Raw genomic sequence first — 21,005 nt, 5'->3', positions numbered from 1 at the left:
CCTAATCGTCAACTGTCTATTTCTCCCCATAGATGCTGCCTGAATTGCTGAGTTCCTCCAGCATTTTCTGTGTTGCTCTAGATTTCCAGCATCTGCAGTCTCTCTTGTGTCTTTAATGTGACTTCTGTTAACATTAAGTCCAATTGCCCTCCATTCAAGAATGCAGCAAATTTAGCTGTCATGGTTATCAACATTGAAACTTATATTCACTAACAGACAAACTATATCAGTTATAAGCACTATAGGAGCTGAATTTTCATCTGTAAAAATACAGCTGAAGATTAAATGGTGCAATATTTCTTACTTATGACTCCTTGAGATCTATGACTTCTGAACTATTCAAGTGAAAAGCATTAATACAGGCTTGGTGTTTTTAAAAATGTTATAATCTCCTCTAAGTACATTCTTCTGAAGGTACTGGTGATTGTACTCTAAAGATAGCAATTATTTCAGTTTGGACTTATAAATCTAGAAGTCACTGATCATAAAGCAGATGTTCAGAATTTTTTGCTCTTTGATTGGCTTTAAAGGGTCAGGCCTTGGAGCCAGTAGCATGACTATGGAGCAGGAGAGAATAAATGCAAAAGAAAAACAAAAACATGTTCAAATGGATCCAATTTCTAGTCAATTAACTTCTTAGAGTAAAATGATAAATTCAAGTTGCATGGATGGTATTTTTTGGAGACATGAAGCTCCATCTCGTATACTGGGTGTAAAAATCACATAATTTTATATAAGCATTAGAAGGTATTTCTTTGCAAAAGTTAAAGGAATGGGAGAAATATTCAGACATGGGGAAATGTTTGAGTTATGGTCATTCCACAATTGTAGAAAGACTAATTTCAGCCATATGAATTTATAGCTATGAGTCTCTATCTTACCATATCTTACTGTACTGCTGAAGGCCAATTTTGTAGAATTGAACATGCCCTTAACTGAGTTGATATAATTGTTATCTGGTAAATTGGTTTATTATTGTTACATGCACCGAGGTACAGTCATTCATACAGATCATTAACAGTGCATTGAGGGAAAACAATAATTGAATGCAGAATGAAGTGTTACAATTACAGAGAAAGTGGAGTGCAGGCAGTAAGGTGCAAGGCCATACGAGGTAGATTGTGAGGTCAAGAATCCATCTAATCGTTCTTGGGGACCTTTCGACAGTCTTATAACTGCGGGATAGAAGCTGCTATTGAGCTTGGTGGTATGTGCTTTCAGGCTTTTTTATCCTCTGCCCAATGGGAGGGGGGAGAAGAGAGAATGTCCGGAGTGGGTGGGGTCTTTGATTATGTTGGCTGCTTTACCGAGGAGGTGAGGTGTAGACAGAGTCAATGGAGGGGAGTTTAGGTTCTGTGAGGTGCTGAACTGTTTCTTGTGGTCACGGGCAGAGCAGTTGCCACACTAAGCCATAATGCATCCGGATAGGATGCTTTCTATAGTGCCTTGATAAAAATCGGCGAAGGTCAATAGAGACATGCCAAATGTCTTTAGCCTCTTGAGGAAGGAGAGGCACTGGTGAGCTTTCTTGGTCGTGACGTCTATGTTGTTGGACCAGGACAGGCTATTGGTGATGTTCACTCCTAGGAACTTGAAACTCTCAACCATCTCGATCTCAGTACCACTGATATGCACTGACCCCTTCCTGAAGTCAATGACCAGCTCTTTTGTCTTGCTGACAGTGAGGAAAAGGTTATTGTCATGACACCATGTCAATATCTCCTTCCTGTACTTTGACTCGTCATTATTTGAGATTCGGCCCACTACAGTGGTATCATCTGCAAACTTGTAGATGGAGTAAGAGGAGAATCTGGCCACACAGTCGTGAGTGTATAGGGAATAGAATAGGGGGCTGAGGATGTAGCCTTGTGGGGCACCAGTGTTGAGGATAATCATGGTGGAGGTGTAGCTGCCTTTCCTTACTGATTGCAGTCTGTTGGTCAGGAAGTCAAGGATACAGTTACAATGGGAGGTGTTGAGGCCCAGGTCTAGGAGTTTGGAGATGAGTTTGCTTGGAATTATAGTATTGAACTATTGGAATCATAGTATTGAAATATAGTACTGGAATTATAGTATCTAACCATTAATGAGGACATTTTCCACACAATGTCATTTTAAAACTAGGATGAATCTGTCCAGTCAAATCACCCAACGGTCTGTATTTAATCTGAACAACAATTACCTGCAATAACCTGCTCACTGATGTTCAATTTGAGTTCAAGACTGCATGGTCCCAGATCTCATTACATTCGTGATTCAGATATGACAGGGTCATGGATTGCCAGACAGATCAGATCAGATCCAGATCATATCAGATCAGGTAGGATTCGTTTATTGTTATATACACCAGGGTGCAATGAAATTCCTTGCTCTCGTGAAGCTCACAGAGTAAAAGTATACGTGGTAATAATAAATACAACAATAAATACAGCAAAGAGCACAAAGCAACAGAATGGTGCCAAGTATAGTAGTGCAATCTGAAGTAGTGCAAAAGAAATGTCAATGTGACAATAAGAAAATAATTGAGAGAGGTAGAATTAAGAGTCCGAAAATGTGGCAGTACCATCGGGAAGGGAATGTGAAAGAGGTGATTGGTTCAAAACTCACGGGATATCCATCAGGAATTATGTGGAGTGCAGCCATTAATACAAACAAGAACCAGTCTTCAAATTAAAGCTGTTCACATTTAACTTACAAGCATAATTTAGCATTGTCTGCAGAGATTGCAGCCTACTGGTTCATAGTGAGATATCACTTAAGATATATACTTTGGAAACTGACAAGGCAATCTCTTCCACTAACACTTGCACCAAGATACTTTATTAAACAATGTAACATTCATTGTTAATTTAAGGACATTGAAACCAGCCCGTGGGCATGGTGCATTCTGGTTTTGCACTAATATAAACTATGCAGGGCAAAACAATGTTAATTTAAGGACATTGAAACCAGCCCGTGGGCATGGTGCATTCTGGTTTTGCACTAATATAAACTATGCAGGGCAAAACAATGGATGAATATTTATGCTGATTGGCTCTCATTGAAACTCTAAGGATGAGATCAGGGAAAGGATTAAGTGGCCATCCTATCACTTAATGCATGGTTAAAGACATATTTCTGCCACTCAATGCATCATTAAAGACATACTTGTTATGTCAATCAATATCCAGGGAGCCATTCCTTAATACTGTGATAAATGAACCCTATTTTAAGTGTCTGGGGTTTTTGGCTCAGAAGCCTTCAGACCATCCACAGGTGGTTGAATATTCAAAGGTGATATGTGAGTTGAGATATGCTCCCATTCTAAATATGTAATTCCACAAAATTACTTGTCTACACCCAGAATGTTGAAGTAAACAATGTAATTATAACCATTGAAGTTGTATTTGATCACCTGTTATTATCTTTGTGCTTAAAGGGTATAAAACCTTGATGTACTTTGAGTTCAGTGAGATTCTTTTGAGATTCATCCAAGACAGATTCTTCCAGAATGCTTGCTTGTCATGCTGAATAAAGACCATTTACATCTACAGCTCCAGCCTCCGTGTGGCTCATTCAAAGTCACAACAGACAGGAGCAGAAATGTAGTCAAGAGGAGTGTGATTGCCACTGATACTGAAAAAGCATTTGACCTATATGGTACCAAGAAGTTTTAGTAAAATTGAAGTCATGGAATGAATAGGAATAGTAAGGAAAAGAATTGTGGCCATGGGCCAATTAACTAACTCAGCCTCAAGGCATCAGTACAGAATAAACATCCTTAGAGAAGTGCCCTCGGCTCAGTTATTCCCAGTTGCTTTTCAATGATTGTTTCCTCATCATAAAGTTAAAAGTAAGCCTGCTTGCCAATGCCTGAACAGCATCAACCCCAATTTCCAATTCCTCAGACTATAATCCAGTCCATATTCATATCACAGAAAGGCAATGTCCTGACTAGGTGGCTGGTTAGTAAAAAAATATCTTTGTCACTTGTGTCAGATATTATTTATTTCCAGTAAGAGAGAGCATAGCTACCTTCCAAAGACATTCAATTGCATTACCATACGTGACTTCCCCCACCTACAAATCCATTTTGTCTAGTTGGATGAAAGGCATTGTTGGTCATACAGTATGTGGAAAAATCTGCAAACTAAAAAAATGGAAGTCCAGAAATTCCAATCCTATTAGTGTTTTTGGCTTGTAAAAGCAGGTCAACTCAATGTACTGGTCTGCACATTGTTGTAGAGTCATGTTGATTAATTTTCAAACCTAAAATCAATGCGCCTGATGTTTACATCATTCTGCAATGTGCCCATTGTGTTACGGATTAGGTTACTATTGGTGAATGTCCCTTTAAGACATAGCACAGTAGTGTGTGTGTGTGTGTGTGTGGGGCATGATGATGACAACAACAGGAGGTAAGGACGTGATGACGTTGTTTGGAGCAGTCAGTCAGAGAAGAGACAGAGAGAGAGAGAGAGAGAGAGAGAGAGAGACAGAGACAGAGACACCAGCCTGCTGGTCTCTGTACGATGGATGAAAAACAATGACTGTGTCTGTCACTACAATCCACGTATGGATTTTTGGAATAATCCAGTGAAGTCCACTTTGTTGTTAACCTGTAGAAGGAAACAGGTATTTATGTGGACAGTCACGATTTGAATGCTTTTCAAGGTGGCAGATAATTCGGAACAATCCAGTGGAGTAGTCACTGCTGCATAGACACTGAGGTGTCATATGGGTTCCATCGTGGAACATTTGGATTTCGTTATGTCTTTATTTTCTCTCTACGTTTTGTCTTCAGTCAACGGTGGTTTTGAAGAAGTCTTTGCTCATGTTTCACCTTACGGCTTGCTGAACTGAACTTTGAGAACTATTCCTGGACTTGGAGTTTGGGAATTTGCCACACACACACTTCGAATTTAGTTTTTGGGGTTAATGCTTAAGATCTAACATTTTTACTTCTAACATTCTAACATTTTTACTTCTATTTCTTTCTTATTATCATAAGTAGTTATTAATAAAATAGTTTTTAACACTTATACATGACTCAGTGTGTTTCCTTTGTTGCTGGAACGTAACAATTGAGTCTCAGTAGAACTCAATATTGGCTTAACCAAAGTTTATAATAATGTTGGCACACTGAATTTCTTTGCAAGCTATGTTTAAAAACACATTACGGTCGCACAAAATAAGTATTTTAAGGTGCATATATTGTCAAGTTCAGTTGAGTTCTTTGAGCCTAGGAGTGCTGCACCCTTTAGTAAAGGTTACTTAAAGTCATAGAGTCGTAGAGCAAAACAGCACAGATACAGGCCCTTCGGCCCAACCAGTCAATGCTGGCCACAGTGCCCACCCAATTAGTCCCAATTTCCTGCATTCGGCCCATATCTAAGCCCCACCACTCCATGTACCTATTCAAGTGCTTCTTAAATGATACTATTGTATATGCCTCAACCAGTTCCTCTGGCAGCTCTGCCCCCTAGTGTTGGTCTCCCCTAACCTGGGGAAAAGACTGTTGCCATCCACCTCTCATAATTTTAAACATTTCTATAAGGTTGGCCTTCATTCTCCTATGTTCCAAGGAAAAAAGACCTAGCCTGGCCAATCTCACCCTGTAACTCAGGCCCTCTAATCCTGGCAACATCCTTGTAAATCTTTTCTGCACTCCTTCCAGTTTAACCATGTCTTTCCTGTAACAGTGTGACCAAAACTGTACACAGTACTCTAAGTGCGGTCTCACCAACGACTTATACAACTGCAACACAATGTCCCAAGAAAAAAAGGCAAAGAGAAAAGGGCTTTTTTTGATTTCCGTCATTGACACTGCGAATCTTTTATCTGACTGCAATAGAGATTATTAAAGCCTCAGCCCTTCTGTAATTTCATTTTCGGCCATTGTGAGCAATATTGGGGACTACAAATATTATTTCTAATGGGTGTTCCTTTGTTGTTAAGCAGGAGGAGAAGTAGGAGCAGCAAGAGAGGATTAAGGAAAAAGGGATCAAAAAGTTTAAAGATCAAAAAGGGGATTTCCAAGCACTTTCCACTCAGGTCTTCTGTGAGGTGCCCAAGAAGGTGAAGTAGGTTCCTAATGATAAGGATTCCTTGGAGGGCCTACCAATGTGGCTGCAAAATGCTATGATAGGCTTTGATGGTGTGTCACTGCCAAAAGCTTTAAACTGATTTTAGTTGTCTCTGAGAGAGAATTGAAAAACCATTCAAATATACTTAAATAACTTAAAAATATATTTAAATTAAATAAAAACATCATAACACACTAACAAATAATTGAAGACATTGAAATAAAATGAAATTAATGGAACACTTCACTTTCTCCATAGGGTTTGTGATTCCATTCCAATTAATGAGGTTGCTTTCCATAAGCCAAACAGCCCTTGTGCAAATTAAATCAAAAATCTGCAGAGGGTGGAAATCTGAAATGAAAACAGGAAATACTGGAAACACTCAGCTTGTCAGGCAGCATCTGATGAAAGAGAAACAGAGTTAATGTTTCAAACTGATGACGCTTCATCAAGAAAGCTCTGTGATTGATTTTGTAGTCCCACTCCAATTACATGTTATTCTCAACTGTAAATAATGTTGATTCTTAAAGCCCAAACAACAGATCCTCACTGATGATTTCTGATGAAGGATCTTCAAACTAAAACATTGATTTTTTTCATCTTTCCACACATGCTGCTGGACCGGCTGAGTGCTTCCAACATCTTCTGTTTTTATTTATTATTAGCCCTGTTGTAAGTCTCAGGGGCTGGATATATTTTGTATCGAGCACTTTTCAACATGTCTATGTTCTTCCATTAAACTCAGTGGTCAGTTCAGTAATTGAGTGGGAGGTTAGTTTGGACATTAATAACCAACAATAGCTGTCAGTCAGCACAACTGGGCTGAGTCAGTGTGTGTGGTGTGCCTTGCAGTCCTACCTAGCATTCCTCCAGCTAGCACTGCAATTAACCATGAACGTTACGACTTTGCTCAAAAGTTATGCTGATGATTTATTTGAGATTGCAACACTACCAATCAACATGTAGCTGTCAAATGGTTTAGGTATTTCTAGAGAGCTGTAGAGTTCATCCAGCAGTAGAAAAGGGACATCCAGCTCCTACAACACTCCTTTAAGAATGTTGTGAATGTTGTATTGTTTTATCTGGTCAATGCCATCAACAAGCTCTGTTTGGTTTCACTTGCATGAAACATTTCAGACCACAGCAGTGGCTAATGCAAGCATCTTTGTGACTGGACAAAATGCAATTAAACTCCGAAGAAAAGGAATGATGCAGAAGAGTAACAAATCCTTGCGCTTCTGAGTTCTTTCTAAACAGTGGGAAGATCACTCTCAGTCGCAGTCACAAACCTGGATTCCTCTCCCTGGCAATTCCCTCTATGGTCTTGCTCTTCCTACCTCCATCTTTTCTAACCTTACAATTCTCTGAGATATCTTGGCTCCTTTAATTTTGACTCTTGCTCATTCTCAAATTTAAATCCACCACACCACAGTTGATTGTGACTGTACTTTCAGCAGCCAAGGCCTTAAGCTTCGAAATTTCCTTCCGGAATCTCACCATTTCTCTCCCTCTTTTTCCTCCTTAAAACTCACATCATTCATCAAACTTTTTGCCCTAATTATCTTAATTTTGCTTTATTGAAGTATTTTACATTACTGTTCTCCGGGGCCTACAATATAGATAATTCATTAGCTGTTACAAATTCAGAAAGCTTTGTTTTGTTAACTCTCAACACTGAATGGAATATCTGCAAGAATGAGTAAAATGACCTTGATCTTACTGAATTCTGGCTTCTCCCTAGACAATGGTCCCCAACTGCTTATATATTCTTTTTTCCAGATTTTTGGAGGGCTAATCACGCTGACCTCCACACTCAACATGAGCAGACAGGGCAGCATGCTATGAGCAGGCCTCAGGCTGCATATCCTGAAATCCTCTCTCAAATACACTGATGTCCTTTGCCCCATTGCCAGCTGCCTGATAGATATTAAAAAATACCAAATTTGATTTAAGTAATTAAAAAAATTAAAGTTGCTAAAATAATTTACAAAGAAAAATAGACACATTAAAAACACAAATAAATAAAAACATTAATATGCAGTAAAGCATTTAACCACACTTTGATTTTTCCACAGGGTTGGCAAGTCAACCCTCTGTCTCGGGACTCACTATTTTGCTACTGGGTTCAAAGGTGAATTTAGTGACAAAGCAAACAGTTATATGTGCTGGTACTGGACTCACAGGAAGTTTCAGACTGCCATATTTGACCATGCGTGCATTAATTATCTGTCAGTGAGATCAAGCAAATAATCTGCTTGGATTGAACTTCATGGTAATGGGAAAATATTTCAAAATGGTACAAGTTATACATGAATACTCAGGCCCAGAAATTGTTCAAAAATGTTGAATGACCTCCTGGTGCTTAGCACTAAAAGCCCCTAAGAAATACAGCAATTTGTGGCAAAGACAAGGTACACAGTGAATTTTGTTTCTCTGCAAGTTGCTGAACTGTTCATGCTATTTCTACCACTAACCTGGACAAAACCAAAAAACATCACAACTTATCTAACAAAATTAATTTCACATCTTGAAGCTTCTGAATTTACATCACAAATGTGATTTAAACCTGCAGCTGTCATTTGGGAATGGTAATTAATATCCTAAGGATTCTGTTAATTATGTAGAAACATAGAAAAACTACAGCACAATTCAGGCCCTTCGGCCCACAAAGCTGTGCCGAAAATGTCCCTACCCTAGAAATTACTAGGCTTACCCATAGCCCTCTATTTTATTCAGCTCCATGTACCTATCTAACAGTCTCTTGAAAGACCCTATCGTATCCGCCTCCACCACCGTTTCTGGCAGCCTATTCCACGCACTCACCACTCTCTGAGTAAAAAACTTACCCCGACATCTCCTCCATATCTACTCCACAGCACCTTAAACCTATGTCCTCTTGTGGCCACCATTTCAGCCCTGGGGAAAAGCCTCTGACTATTCACCCAATCAATACCTCTCATCATCTTATACACCTCTATCAGGTCCCCCCTCATCCTCCGTCTCTCCAAGGAGAAAAGGCCGAGTTCCCTCAGCCTGCTTTCATAATGCATGCTCTGCATTCTAGGCAGCATCCTTGTAAATCTCCTCTGTACCCTCTCTATGGCTTCTACATCTTTCCTGTAGTGAGGTGACCAGAACTGAGCACAGTACTCCAAGTGGGGTCTGACCAGGGACCTATATAGCTGCAACAATACCTCTCAACTCCTAAATTCAATTCCCTGATTGATGAAGGACAATACACCATATGCCTTCTCAACCACAGAGTCAACCTGTGCAGCCGTTTTGAGTGTCCGATGGACTCGGACTCCAAGATCCCTCTGATCCACCACACTGTCAAGAGTCCTACCGCTAATACTGTATTCTGCCAACATTTTTGACCTACTTAAAATGAACCACTTCACACTTATCTGGGTTGAACTGCATCTGCCACTTCTCAGCCCTACTTTGCATCCTATCTATTTCCCTCTGTAATCTCTGACAGCCCTCCAAACTATCCACAACACCCCCAACCTTCGTGTCATCCGCAAACTTACTAACCCACCCCTCCACTTCCTCATTCAGGTTGTTTATAAAAATCAAAAAGAGTAAGGGTCCCAGTACAGATCCCTGAGGTACACCACTGGTCACCGACCTCCACTCAGAATACGACCCTTCAACAACTACTCTTTGCCTTCTGTGGGCTAGCCAGTTCTGGATCCACACTGAAATGTCCCCTTGGATCCCATGTCTCCTCACCTTCTCCAATAAGCCTTGCATGGGGTACCTTATCAAACGCATTGCTGAAATCCATGTACACTACATCTACTACTCTCCCTTCATCAATGTGTTTCGGACGTGAAACTCAACCTTGGAAGCTAATAAAGGAAATAAATGAAGTCATGGTGCATCACAGCAGCAGACAGTTAACTGTTCCTAAAGGTGTTATTTACCTGCCTTGGCAGTATCTTGTTCTGGCATTGCTAGTATTAGTAAGCAACCTTCAGGATGCAGAGTCACTCTGGAACTCAGAAATACACATAAGATGATTTTTTTCCAGAAAATACTTTTGAGGTGGAATACCAGAATAAGAATAGGGGCTGTCAATTAACTGTAGTTAATGCAAACAATCATTGCAAAGTATATTAACTATTTGAAAATGTGTGCTAAAATAATTGCCCCCTTTTTTGTGGGGACTGACCATTTTGTGGGCAGTGAGCACTGATCATTGAGGTTCCCCTGGCAGGAACCACCATCATAAAGGCTCAGAAGTGAGCTCCACCAAGGCCACACTCCTCATGCTGGGAATGGGAGGGGAGGGCTGGGGAGAGAGAAAGGGGAGGGCAAATCTCACCCAAAGAACTGATGAAATTCACAGAAAATGTAGTTCATTTTTCTTGGATGCTGTTATTCACTAGGAAGATTGAAAATGGAAGCAAAACACTTCCAATGGAGGGGAGGCGTGGAAAAAAGAAGACAAGTCAAATTGCACTGCAGTCCTATATCTCTTATTGTAGCGACTCACTGTGCAGGCGAGCAAACCGGCTCGGCAGTCGGGTTGCACGGCATCGGAGCGGCGAGGCCCAAGATGGTGGCGGGTCTTCGTCTTCCCCGAGCGATGGGGAGAACCCGCGCGCGGGAAAGACTTGATGACGTAGCATATACGTCATTGCCGGTTGCATTGGGCAGGAAGACTCTCCCTTAAAGGGCCCGCGGAAGGCGGGAATATAAACCAGTTCTTGTTTGGCAATCCTTCGACTAACGTCTTGTTTTATTTCGCGGTAGCAACCGCTGCATTGGTGACCCCGACGGTCCGAATGGATTTTGGACCTGCAAAATGGACGGCAACGCAGCATCCAACGCAGTGGCACTCAAGCTGCCCACTCTTTGGACGCTTCGTCCCAGCGTCTGGTTTCACCAGGCCGAAACGCAATTCCACCTTTGCCAGATCACCTCCGACTCCACAAAGTACTACCATGTGGTCAGCTTTCTGGACCAGGAGACAGCCACCCAGGTCAGTGATTTCATCCAGTCCCCTCCGGAGGAACATAAGTACCCGGCTTTCAAAGACCTTCTGATTCGGACCTTCGGCCTCTCCCGTCATGAGCGCGCCACCCGCCTGCTTCATCTCGATGGCCTGGGGGACAGATCCCCATCCGCGCTAATGAATGAGATGCTGGCATTGACCGAGGGGCACAAGCCCTGCCTAATGTTCGAACAGGCCTTCCTCGAACGACTACCCAATGACGTTCACCTGCTGTTGGCCGACGCTGATTTCAACAACCCTCGTGAGGTGGCAGCCCGGGCAGACGTCCTGTGGAAGGTCAAACGCGAGCGCAGTTTGTCCGTTGGCCAAATCGCCAGGCCGCGAGCCCAACGCCTGCCTGAACCAGTCCCAGCAACCGGGCGACCACACCCCAGAAACACAGACGACGACACTGCCAACCAACTGTGTTTCTACCATCAGAGGTGGGGCGCGGAGGCCCGTCGATGCTGCCCACCCTGCAAGTCAGAGAAACGCCAGCGCCAGCCGCTGCTAACATCTACGGCGGCTGGCCACCGACAAAGCCTCCTATTCGTTCGGGACAAGCAGTCCGGGCGGCGTTTCCTCATCGATACTGGAGCAGAGGTCAGTATTTTGCCCCCGACCGGCTGCGACACTCCTAACAGGCAACAAGGTCCAGTACTCAATGCCGCAAACGGCACAACGATACGGACTTTTGGTACCCATACACTTCAGTTACAATTCGGCAGCAGCCGTTTCACCTGGACCTTCACCCTTGCCACTGTCGCCCGACCACTCCTAGGAGCCGATTTCCTTCGGGCCCACAACCTCTTAGTCGACCTGCGAGGGAAACGGCTAGTCCACTCCACAACCTTCCAGACCTACCCCCTGGGAGAAACCAGCCTACCAGCCCCACGCTTGGACTCCATTTTCCTGTCCGGCAACGAGTTCACCAAGCTCCTAGCCGAATTCCTGTCAGTTTTGGCATCTCAGTTTACGAATTCTATGCCCAAACACGGGGTCCAACACCACATCATCACCACAGGGCCACCACTTCATGCCCGAGCTCGATGCCTACCTCCAGACAAGCTCCACCTGGCAAAGGAAGAGTTCCGTCGCATGGAGGAGCTGGGGATTGTTCGCAGGTCAGACAGCCCCTGGGCCTCCCCCCTGCACATGGTCCCCAAAGCCACTGGCGGGTGGAGGCCCTGCGGCGACTACTGCAGACTACGCCACCACCCCAGACCACTATCCCATCCCTCACATCCAGGACTTCGCAGCGAACCTACATGGGGCCCGCATCTTTTCCAAGGTGGACCTTGTTCGGGGATACCACCAAATCCCGGTCCATCCGGATGACGTCCCCAAAACTGCAATTATCACCCCATTCGGCCTTTTTGAATTCCTTCGAATGCCATTTGGCCTTAAGAATGCCGCGCAGACCTTCCAGCGGCTGATGGACGCAGTAGGCCGAGACCTGGACTTCGTATTCATTTACTTAGATGACATACTAATCGCCAGCCGTGACCGCCAAGAACACCTTTCCCACCTCCGCCAGCTGTATTCCCGTCTCCGTGATTTCGGCCTCACAATCAGCCCAGCCGTGCCAATTCGGGCTTGACTCTATTGATTTCCTCGGCCACAGAATCACCAGTGACGGAGCAACACCCCTACCTGCCAAGGTGGACGTTATCCGCCATTTTGCCCACCCCAGCACGGTCAAAGGCCTACAGGAAATCCTGGGGATGGTCAACTTTTACCATCGGTTCATCCCTGCAGCAGCCCGTATCCTGCGCCCTTTGTTCGCGCTGATGGCTGGTAAGGGCAAGGACATCGCCTGGGACGACGAGGCTGCGGCTGCCTTTGTTAAGGCCAAGGACGCCCTAGCAAACGCCACGATGCTTGTACACCCTAGGACAGACGTCCCAACCGCCCTCACGGTGGACGCATCCAACACCGCGGTTGGTGGGGTACTGGAACAACTAATCGAAGGCAGTTGGCAACCCTTAGCATTTTTCAGCAGGCACCTTAGACCACCAGAACTGAAATACAGCACTTTTGATCGGGAACTTCTAGTGCTGTACCTGGCAATCCGGCATTTCCGGTACTTTTTGGAAGGCAGGCCTTTCACCGCCTTCACCGACCATAAGCCTTTGTCCTTCGCCTTCTCCAAAGCCTCTGATCCCTGGTCAGCTCGTCAGCAGAGACATTTGTCCTATATTTCCGAATTCACAACGGATGTCCAACATGTCTCTGGGAAGGATAATGTCGTTGCTGACGCACTTTCCAGACCAACCATCCACAGCTTGTCCCTGGGTATCGACTACAAGGCCCTGGCTGCCGCACAGCAAGCCGACGACGAACTGCCCAGCTACAAAACCGCAATCTCGGGCCTGCAACTCCAAGATTTCTTGGTTGGTCCTGGTCAGCAGACCCTCCATTGTGACATCGCAACAGGTCAACCCCGCCCTATAGTTCCTGCAGCCTGGCGGAAACGCGTTTTCGATTCGATACATGGGTTGGCACACCCAGCCATCAGATCCACTGTCCGGCTGGTCGCCAGCAAGTTCATCTGGCATGGCCTGCGCAAACAGGTCAGAGAGTGGGCCAGGAATTGTCAGCACTGCCAGACATTGAAAATCCAACGACACACCAAGGTTCCGCCACAGCAATTCGAGCCTACCCATAGAAGGTTCGACCACATCCACGTTGACCTCGTAGGCCCTCTGCCGGTTTCAAGAGGGGCTTGGTACCTCCTTACCGTCGTGGACCAGTTCACGAGGTGGCCAGAGGCAACCCCTCTATATGACATCACGACTGATTCCTGTGCCCGGGCGCTGCTCACAACTTGGATCTCACGTTTTGGTGTTCCAGCTCATATCACTTCAGATAGAGGCACACAATTTATCTCCAGCCTCTGGTCTGCATTAGCGAACATGCTGGGGACGCAGCTGCATACCACCACGGCCTACCACCCTCAATCAAACGGGTTAGTGGAACGTTTTCACCGCCATCTGAAATCAGCCTTGATGGCCCGCCTGAAGGGTCCTAAGTGGGTTGACGAACTGCCTTGGGTCCTGCTCGGCATATGCACTGCCCCCAAAGAAGACCTCCGCGCTTCGTCAGCTGAGCTTGTGTACGGGGCGCCCCTAGTTGTCCCAGGGGATTTCATACCTGCCCTTCGAGACCAAGGGGAACAACCCCCAGCAGTCCTACAAAGACTGCACAAGAAGCTCAGCAACTTGGCCCCGATCCCCACCTCGCGGCACGGTCAAGCCCCATCCTGTCAGCCCAAAGAACTACGAGACTGTAAGTTTGTTTTCGTTCGCAGGGGCACACCTCGGGCGCCGTTGCAACGACCATATGAGGGACCGTTCCGAGTCATCAGGAATAATGGATCCACCTTTATTTTGGACGTTGGGGGCAGGGAACAGGTTTTCACGACGGACCGCCTCAAACCGGCCCATTTAGATCTGCAACAACCGATCGAGGTTTCAACGCCGCGACGCAGAGGCCGACCCCCTAAGCGGTGGCTGGCACAGCCCGCGGACCTTGGGGACTGTATTGCCGGTTCTGGGGGGGGGGGGGGGGTTGTGTAGCGACTCATCGTCCAGGTGAGCAAACCGGCTCGGCAGTCGGGTCGCACGGCGTCGGAGCGGCGAGGCCCAAGATGGCGGCGGGCCTTCGTCTTCTCCAAGCGACAGGGAGAACCCGTGCGCGGGAAAGACTTGATGATGTAGCATATACGTCATTGCCGGTTGCATTGGGCGGGAAGACTCTCCCTTAAAGGGCCCGCGGAAGGCGGGAAAATAAACCAGTTCTTGTTTGGCAATCCTTCGACTAGCATCTTGTTTTATTTCGCGGTAGCAACCGCTACATTATATATCTTTTCTAAATCTGATGTTTGATGAGGCTATGAACAGACTTCATATCTTCCTCAGAGGAGAATGGTACTCATCTTGGAAAATATACAGGACTAGATTTTACAGAGGCATGGGAAAGAATTTAAAATATTCTCATTTAAATATATAGGGAATAAGTGGTCTCATCTGCCATGTATATGTGACAAATATTTTCACTAAATAATGCTGTTGCTGGAAATGCATCTTTGGTCCTGAGGAAATGGGGGACCACTCTATCTCTTAAAATTAAAAATAGTATCATGTTATTCTGCATTAACTGTTCACTGAAAGATTGCTTCCAGTGAAATGTTCATTCAGTCCCTGTAGTATTTGAAAGCCAGTGTCTATCACCACCTCCAAGATTAACCAATGATCACAACGAAGATGACTCCTTTGCATCCATTAATGGTTCATTTTGTCAATGTTAACTGCACCAGGCCTGTCTCTTAAATGTTAAATCTAAAAGTTCCACAATCAATTAAGGTGAAGATTAATGAGCATTATTTGATGAGAATAAGTCCTTCCTAAAGAGGCAATAACTTACCAGACTTCTGGTATATAATGATATTAATTATACATTTTCTCAACTTGTCAAGTATCTGACCTGCTGATAATCAGAAACATCTGCTGTAAAGTATGTTTACTATCTCAAATGTATAATTGGAGGATTGACTGTAATGTGACATTTTTAAGTGTAGCAGAGAATATTTCTGCAGTAAAACTCCATTAATCCAGCACATTTGGGGCTTTAGTGGTGCCAGACTAGCAAATTTTCCTGACTGTCTGATATTATTTCACTAATACTCCAGCACACTTTTAATTTACTTTTTTTAGGTGTTACTCAGTAGAATAATACATTTTCCAGTGAGCCTGGTAAGTTTAAAGGGATTGTGGGAAATAAAGATCCAGCAAGATTCAACGAAGTGTGGGAAGCAGAATCAGGTGGTTTTAAGGGAGCCTGAGAAACGGAACCAGGTAAATTTCAAGGAAGTGTGGCAAACAGATAAGATATCTTTATTAGTCACATCTACATCGAAACACACAAAGAAATGCCAGAACTGGAGCCCTGGTGAGTTGAAAGAGAACACATAAACTGGGGCCCCAGTGAGTGAAATGGAGCAAAGGAACTCAGTTCCCAGTAAGAGCAGGGAGTGCAGGAACTGGGTGCCATGAGCCTGATGCTGAACCATTGGAATTTCTGAATAGTTAGATAGCGCATAATCAGAATGACAAGCCATTCATCAATTGGGAAATGTAAGGAAGATTTTTACAATACTTAAGTACAGTAACACAAAGAAAAAGGTTTCTCAAATCCATCTGAGAACAGATATAGGCAGTGAAGGGCGGGAAAACTTTTGCCTGTTCTCAAACCACTGCAACTCGTTTCCTTGGTCAGGGTATCAAAGAAGGGCAGGACCTGAAATGATCACTGTTTGAGGATTGAGGAGAGGAGGAGGTGTCTGCTACTGATATCATGAGAATTTTCATTCACCACCCCCTCCCCTAATATTATGATGACGCCACTGATATTTGCCGGGGTTAGTAGAATCAAATGTAAAAGACTTGACAATCCATACTTCCTTGCTGTCTATCATTTTGGGCAATGTGGTTAAAGGATGACCTTTATTCTTGTTGGCAGCAGGAAATAAGAATTCAGGACAGTTGTGTGGCATACTTTTCTCACTGTCTCATTTTCCTCTTGGTCCTAATATTGTACTGTACCATTTGGGAAAAAATACAGATAAAGATTTCCAGTTTGTTGAACAAAATATTTCAGGAAATAAGTAGGAGCAATTGAAATGGAGAAACACAGCTAGATCAAATAAACACAGCAGCCTCTGAATGGGGATCAAACTCTGTGTAAATTTGTGGAATAATTCGTAAATGTGAGCAAGTTTAAAGCTTAAATGGGAAAGGGTAATAGATTTTTTTAAAAATCTGAATTGAAATGTATATGCCACATTTAGATATAAGACTATAATGAGTATCTTCCTACTTCACATCCTTCCATTAATTGTTATTTATCCATCAGTCTGAACTACTAAATGGATTGAATATTATTTCAAAGAAAGGATACTGATAAACTTGATTAGCATCACAGAGTAATGTATGTTCTTTCCAAAATACAAACCCATAGCAGCCTCTCCTCTTCCTACCAAGTAGCAAAAGCAAGAGATTGATAGCGTATTACCACTACCAATTCTGTGTAAGGAATATGAATGATGTGTCGATGTCTAAGAGCATTAATGTTATCTGTGAAAGTGAAAACAACCTGATTCAAAACCAGAGGTATTTCTATGGTTATGGATTTAGCTGGTAGATGAAAATGAAAAGAATGTACAGCAATACAAAACTCCATTAAAAATTGTACACAAATTTGTGGTTGAAGTGTTACTTAATGTTAAACCCTACAGTGATAATCTTGTGATCACTCAACAATTGCATAAAAACCCACTGAGCTCTCCCTAACAAAATATCTTACAGTAAATAAATGGTAGAAAACACTTCCATGATAACATACTTGATAAAATATTACATGGTAAGATTCGAATCGTTGGAAGATACAAGGATTAATGTCTGGTCAGTGCTCAGTCACCCACATTTCATTGCAAAAAAGAGAAAAGGAGCCCAGGTACAAAAGATTAAAAATATGCTCACTACTATTGATTGTCAATTAATAATCAATCCTAGAACAGCAAATTGGTGTTGAATTGATTAGTCTGAACATGGTAACCTCCATGGCTTAATAACCCGTTATTGCTTATCAACCAGTTTCATGAATGAATACATGTTAAAAAAAATTGCTGTCATGTATGTAACCTAAACCAGCCTGGACTGCTTAGAAATGAGATCGAAACAGAGAAAAACACATTAAAAAATTGGAACATGATAGCGTGAGGCATATCAAACAAAATTTATTTATTTGAACATTTAAAAGTTTGACACTGCAAAAAAATGGAGCTATTTGGTGTTTTTTATTTAATACTTTAATTCATATTCAGTGGTTTCTCGTATACTTAACTACTACATGCATATGAGCACCATTTCAATAAAGTAGATCACATCTAACAAATGGTTTAATGCAAATCTTAAAAAGAAATGATAAAATTAGCATTTGATTTACAGATCTTTTCCGGGTTTCACCAACAGAACAACATACCTGACTTCTGCAGAAGTAAACAACAAATTGATTCAGTTCAGCTACGGTTGTTAATCTTCAACAGAGCAACACAAGAGCTTTGCTCCATTTTCTCCTGGCTGGATACATCAGAAAGAGTCCATTGATGGACAACATCAAAAACAAATTTCAACAAATCAAACGGATGCTAATATATTCATTTATCTGAATAATATCTCAGTCATGGCCGCATTGAGTATTTTTATGGACTCCTGCAAGGTATAGTTAACCTCTTTGATCCTACACAGAGCTCTGGAAAATTACCCTCTCAGATAAAGTGTAGTTATCAAGTCAACAGAGATACCAGGAGATACAGGATCATGGGCGTTTAGACCTACTTACCAATACTCTATTTGGATGTTGCCAGGACCAATTGGCCCCAGGTCTCAATTCACCCAAGTATGAACAATAGAGTTCAATTCCAGAAGTGAGAGTGACTGCCCTTGACATTAAAGCAGCACTTGACCACATTTGGCACAAAGGAGACCAAGAAAAACTGATTGATGATCATTAGGAAGCTCTCCACTAACTGGAATCACAGAAAAGGAAGATGGCTATAGTTTTGGAGGCCAATAATCTTGAATAAGTTTCTCATGCAAGTCCTCTTTTCTTCAACTGTTTCAAAAGTTGATTCACCTCCACCATGAGGTTAGAACTGTGGCTGTACATGAATGATTTCATTCTGTTGCATTCATAATTCTTCAATTAATGAAACAGTCTGTACACGCACACAGCAAGATCTGGACAACATCAGGCTTGGGCCACGCCAAGTAACATTCACACCAGACAAGAACCAGAAAATATTCATTGTAACAAAAAAGATTCTTACCACCTGACATTTGGATATTCAATGGCATTACCATCGCTGAAGCAGCTTCAATTAACATTTGTGTTGTAAGCGAGGGGGTGCTGGGAAGTCATGCTGTCATCACTGACTGCAGACATAACTAGACCAGCCATATAATTACTGTGACTCCAAAAGCAGTCAGAGGCTGGGTATCCTATGATGAATGGTACATTTCTGATTTCCCAAAGCTGCTTCATCATGTATAAAGCAAGAAAGTAATGGAATATTCTCCCTGAGATATAGCTGCAACACTGAAGAGAAACAATGCCATCCAGGACAAGCAACCTGTTGGATCAGAGATCCATCTACCAACTTAAATATTCACTCACTCTATTTGTTGTGCTTTGTGGGTATTGGATATCTTGCAGAAATTCATAAGTTTTCTTTAATAACTCCTCCCAAAACCTGCAACATCCATAGCCTAGATGGTCAAGGGCAGCAGGTGCATGGAAATACTATTACCTCCTAGATTCCTGTAATTCACATACCAGCCTGACTTTCAGCATTTATTGTCATCACTTCAGCATCGTGATTTCAAAGTCTGCAATTTTATCCTTAATGGCACTATGTTAGTATTATTATCATATGAACTACAGCAGTTTACTGATGCCTTCCCAAGAGCAACTAGTCATGGACAATAAACTCTAGCCTAGGGAATGAATTAAAATAAACATCTAAAATAAGTTAAGTGCTTAACTTTTATTTTTCGGTGATCACAAACTTTAATGAATTGCAATAGTGGTGTTTTGAAAATCCTACAACGAAGCTGTAGATATGGGTTCATAGAAGGCAACGCTATTTTAATGCATCCAAACAAAAAGTAGTCACAAAGTATCTGTCTTAATAATCTGTGATATTAAATATAGAAGAATAAGCTCAGATAAGGTAAATTTCAAACTCAATACACAAATTTAGCATACAGGTAGATATTTTACATCTTTATTTTACTGAATTATTAACTGGAAAAAGTATGTTATATTTGTTTATGCTGATGGATAGCATTTATGTAGCATCTATGTCAATCATAAAGAGAGAATGAATAAGCATACATTTAATCAAAATTAGTTTCCCCAAGATACTCATAAATCAGAGCTTTTGGATAATTATTAAAATGTTTTCATTAAATGCTTCTTTAAACATAAACGGTAACAAGTCAGTTTATATTGCATGCATGCATAGTTTGCAAGTGAACCTCAAGGCATTCAATCTTAACCGTAAGAATTTTTGTTCTACTCTAAGTATAAGACAATAACTATTTGTCAATGCAGAATAAAGGCAGCTCACATTTGAAATACATCAGGATAACAGTACATGCAAGTAATTATCTCTAGTCTATTTCAGAAACCTTTTCCTGCAAGAACAACCAATTTAAATAAACCAAGCTTGTTGTCACACATACCTGTAGAATATGGCTTCCCAAATTCCGTTCAAACATATTGATAGCGATGTTACTTGGACTTCTCCTACGCTGTGCTCCTAAAGCTATACAAAGAAAAAATATTAAATATTAAAAGGTTTAATTGAACCTTTAGTTATAACCAAGGGTTATAGATGCTAACAATTCTATTTTAATGTTGTAAAACATGGAGAGTATATCTGACTCAATTTGCTAATATTGATAAAAAAGGTAAGCAGAAAAATAATGCAATGTATTGTTTGGTGACCCTCTTGACTTTATCATAAAATTACATCAACAGTGAATACACTTACAGAAAACAAACAAACTTTGAAACAAATGTATGCTGTAACTGAGGTAAATTGTAGGTTTACTGCATAAGTAACCATTATGGCCTGAAGGCTTTCTTCATCCTTATTTATCTTGTAATCAAATGCTAAGAAAGAAAAAATATATTCCTATACTCAAAAAGTAAGTCAGTTCTCAGCCTATTTTTATTTCAAAAATTAGAAACAAATTTTAATCCTTCAATTAATATATTTTTCTTAACAAATCCATGAATATCAGCATTCAAAAAAGATGGTTGAATGTCACAAGTAAGTACAAAAGACAAAGTTGAGGCATTTGTAACTTTCT

General features: G+C 42.1%; 1 protein-coding gene across 1 annotated transcript in view; it reads right to left on the bottom strand.

The window, feature by feature from the left end:
• The window catches only part of LOC127570143 (neuronal PAS domain-containing protein 3), an 886,300-nt gene that overhangs the window by 441,617 nt on the left and 423,678 nt on the right, over window positions 1-21,005 (bottom strand). Inside the window, exon 4 of the mRNA XM_052015421.1 lies at window positions 20,373-20,455. Within this exon, the coding sequence (XP_051871381.1) occupies window positions 20,373-20,455 (83 nt within the window). The remainder of the gene's footprint in view (window positions 1-20,372; window positions 20,456-21,005) is intronic.

This window comes from Pristis pectinata, chromosome 1, assembly GCF_009764475.1.
Source record: "Pristis pectinata isolate sPriPec2 chromosome 1, sPriPec2.1.pri, whole genome shotgun sequence".
In the NCBI taxonomy this organism is placed as follows: domain Eukaryota; kingdom Metazoa; phylum Chordata; class Chondrichthyes; order Rhinopristiformes; family Pristidae; genus Pristis; species Pristis pectinata.
This window is presented reverse-complemented; position numbering and strand designations above follow the sequence as displayed.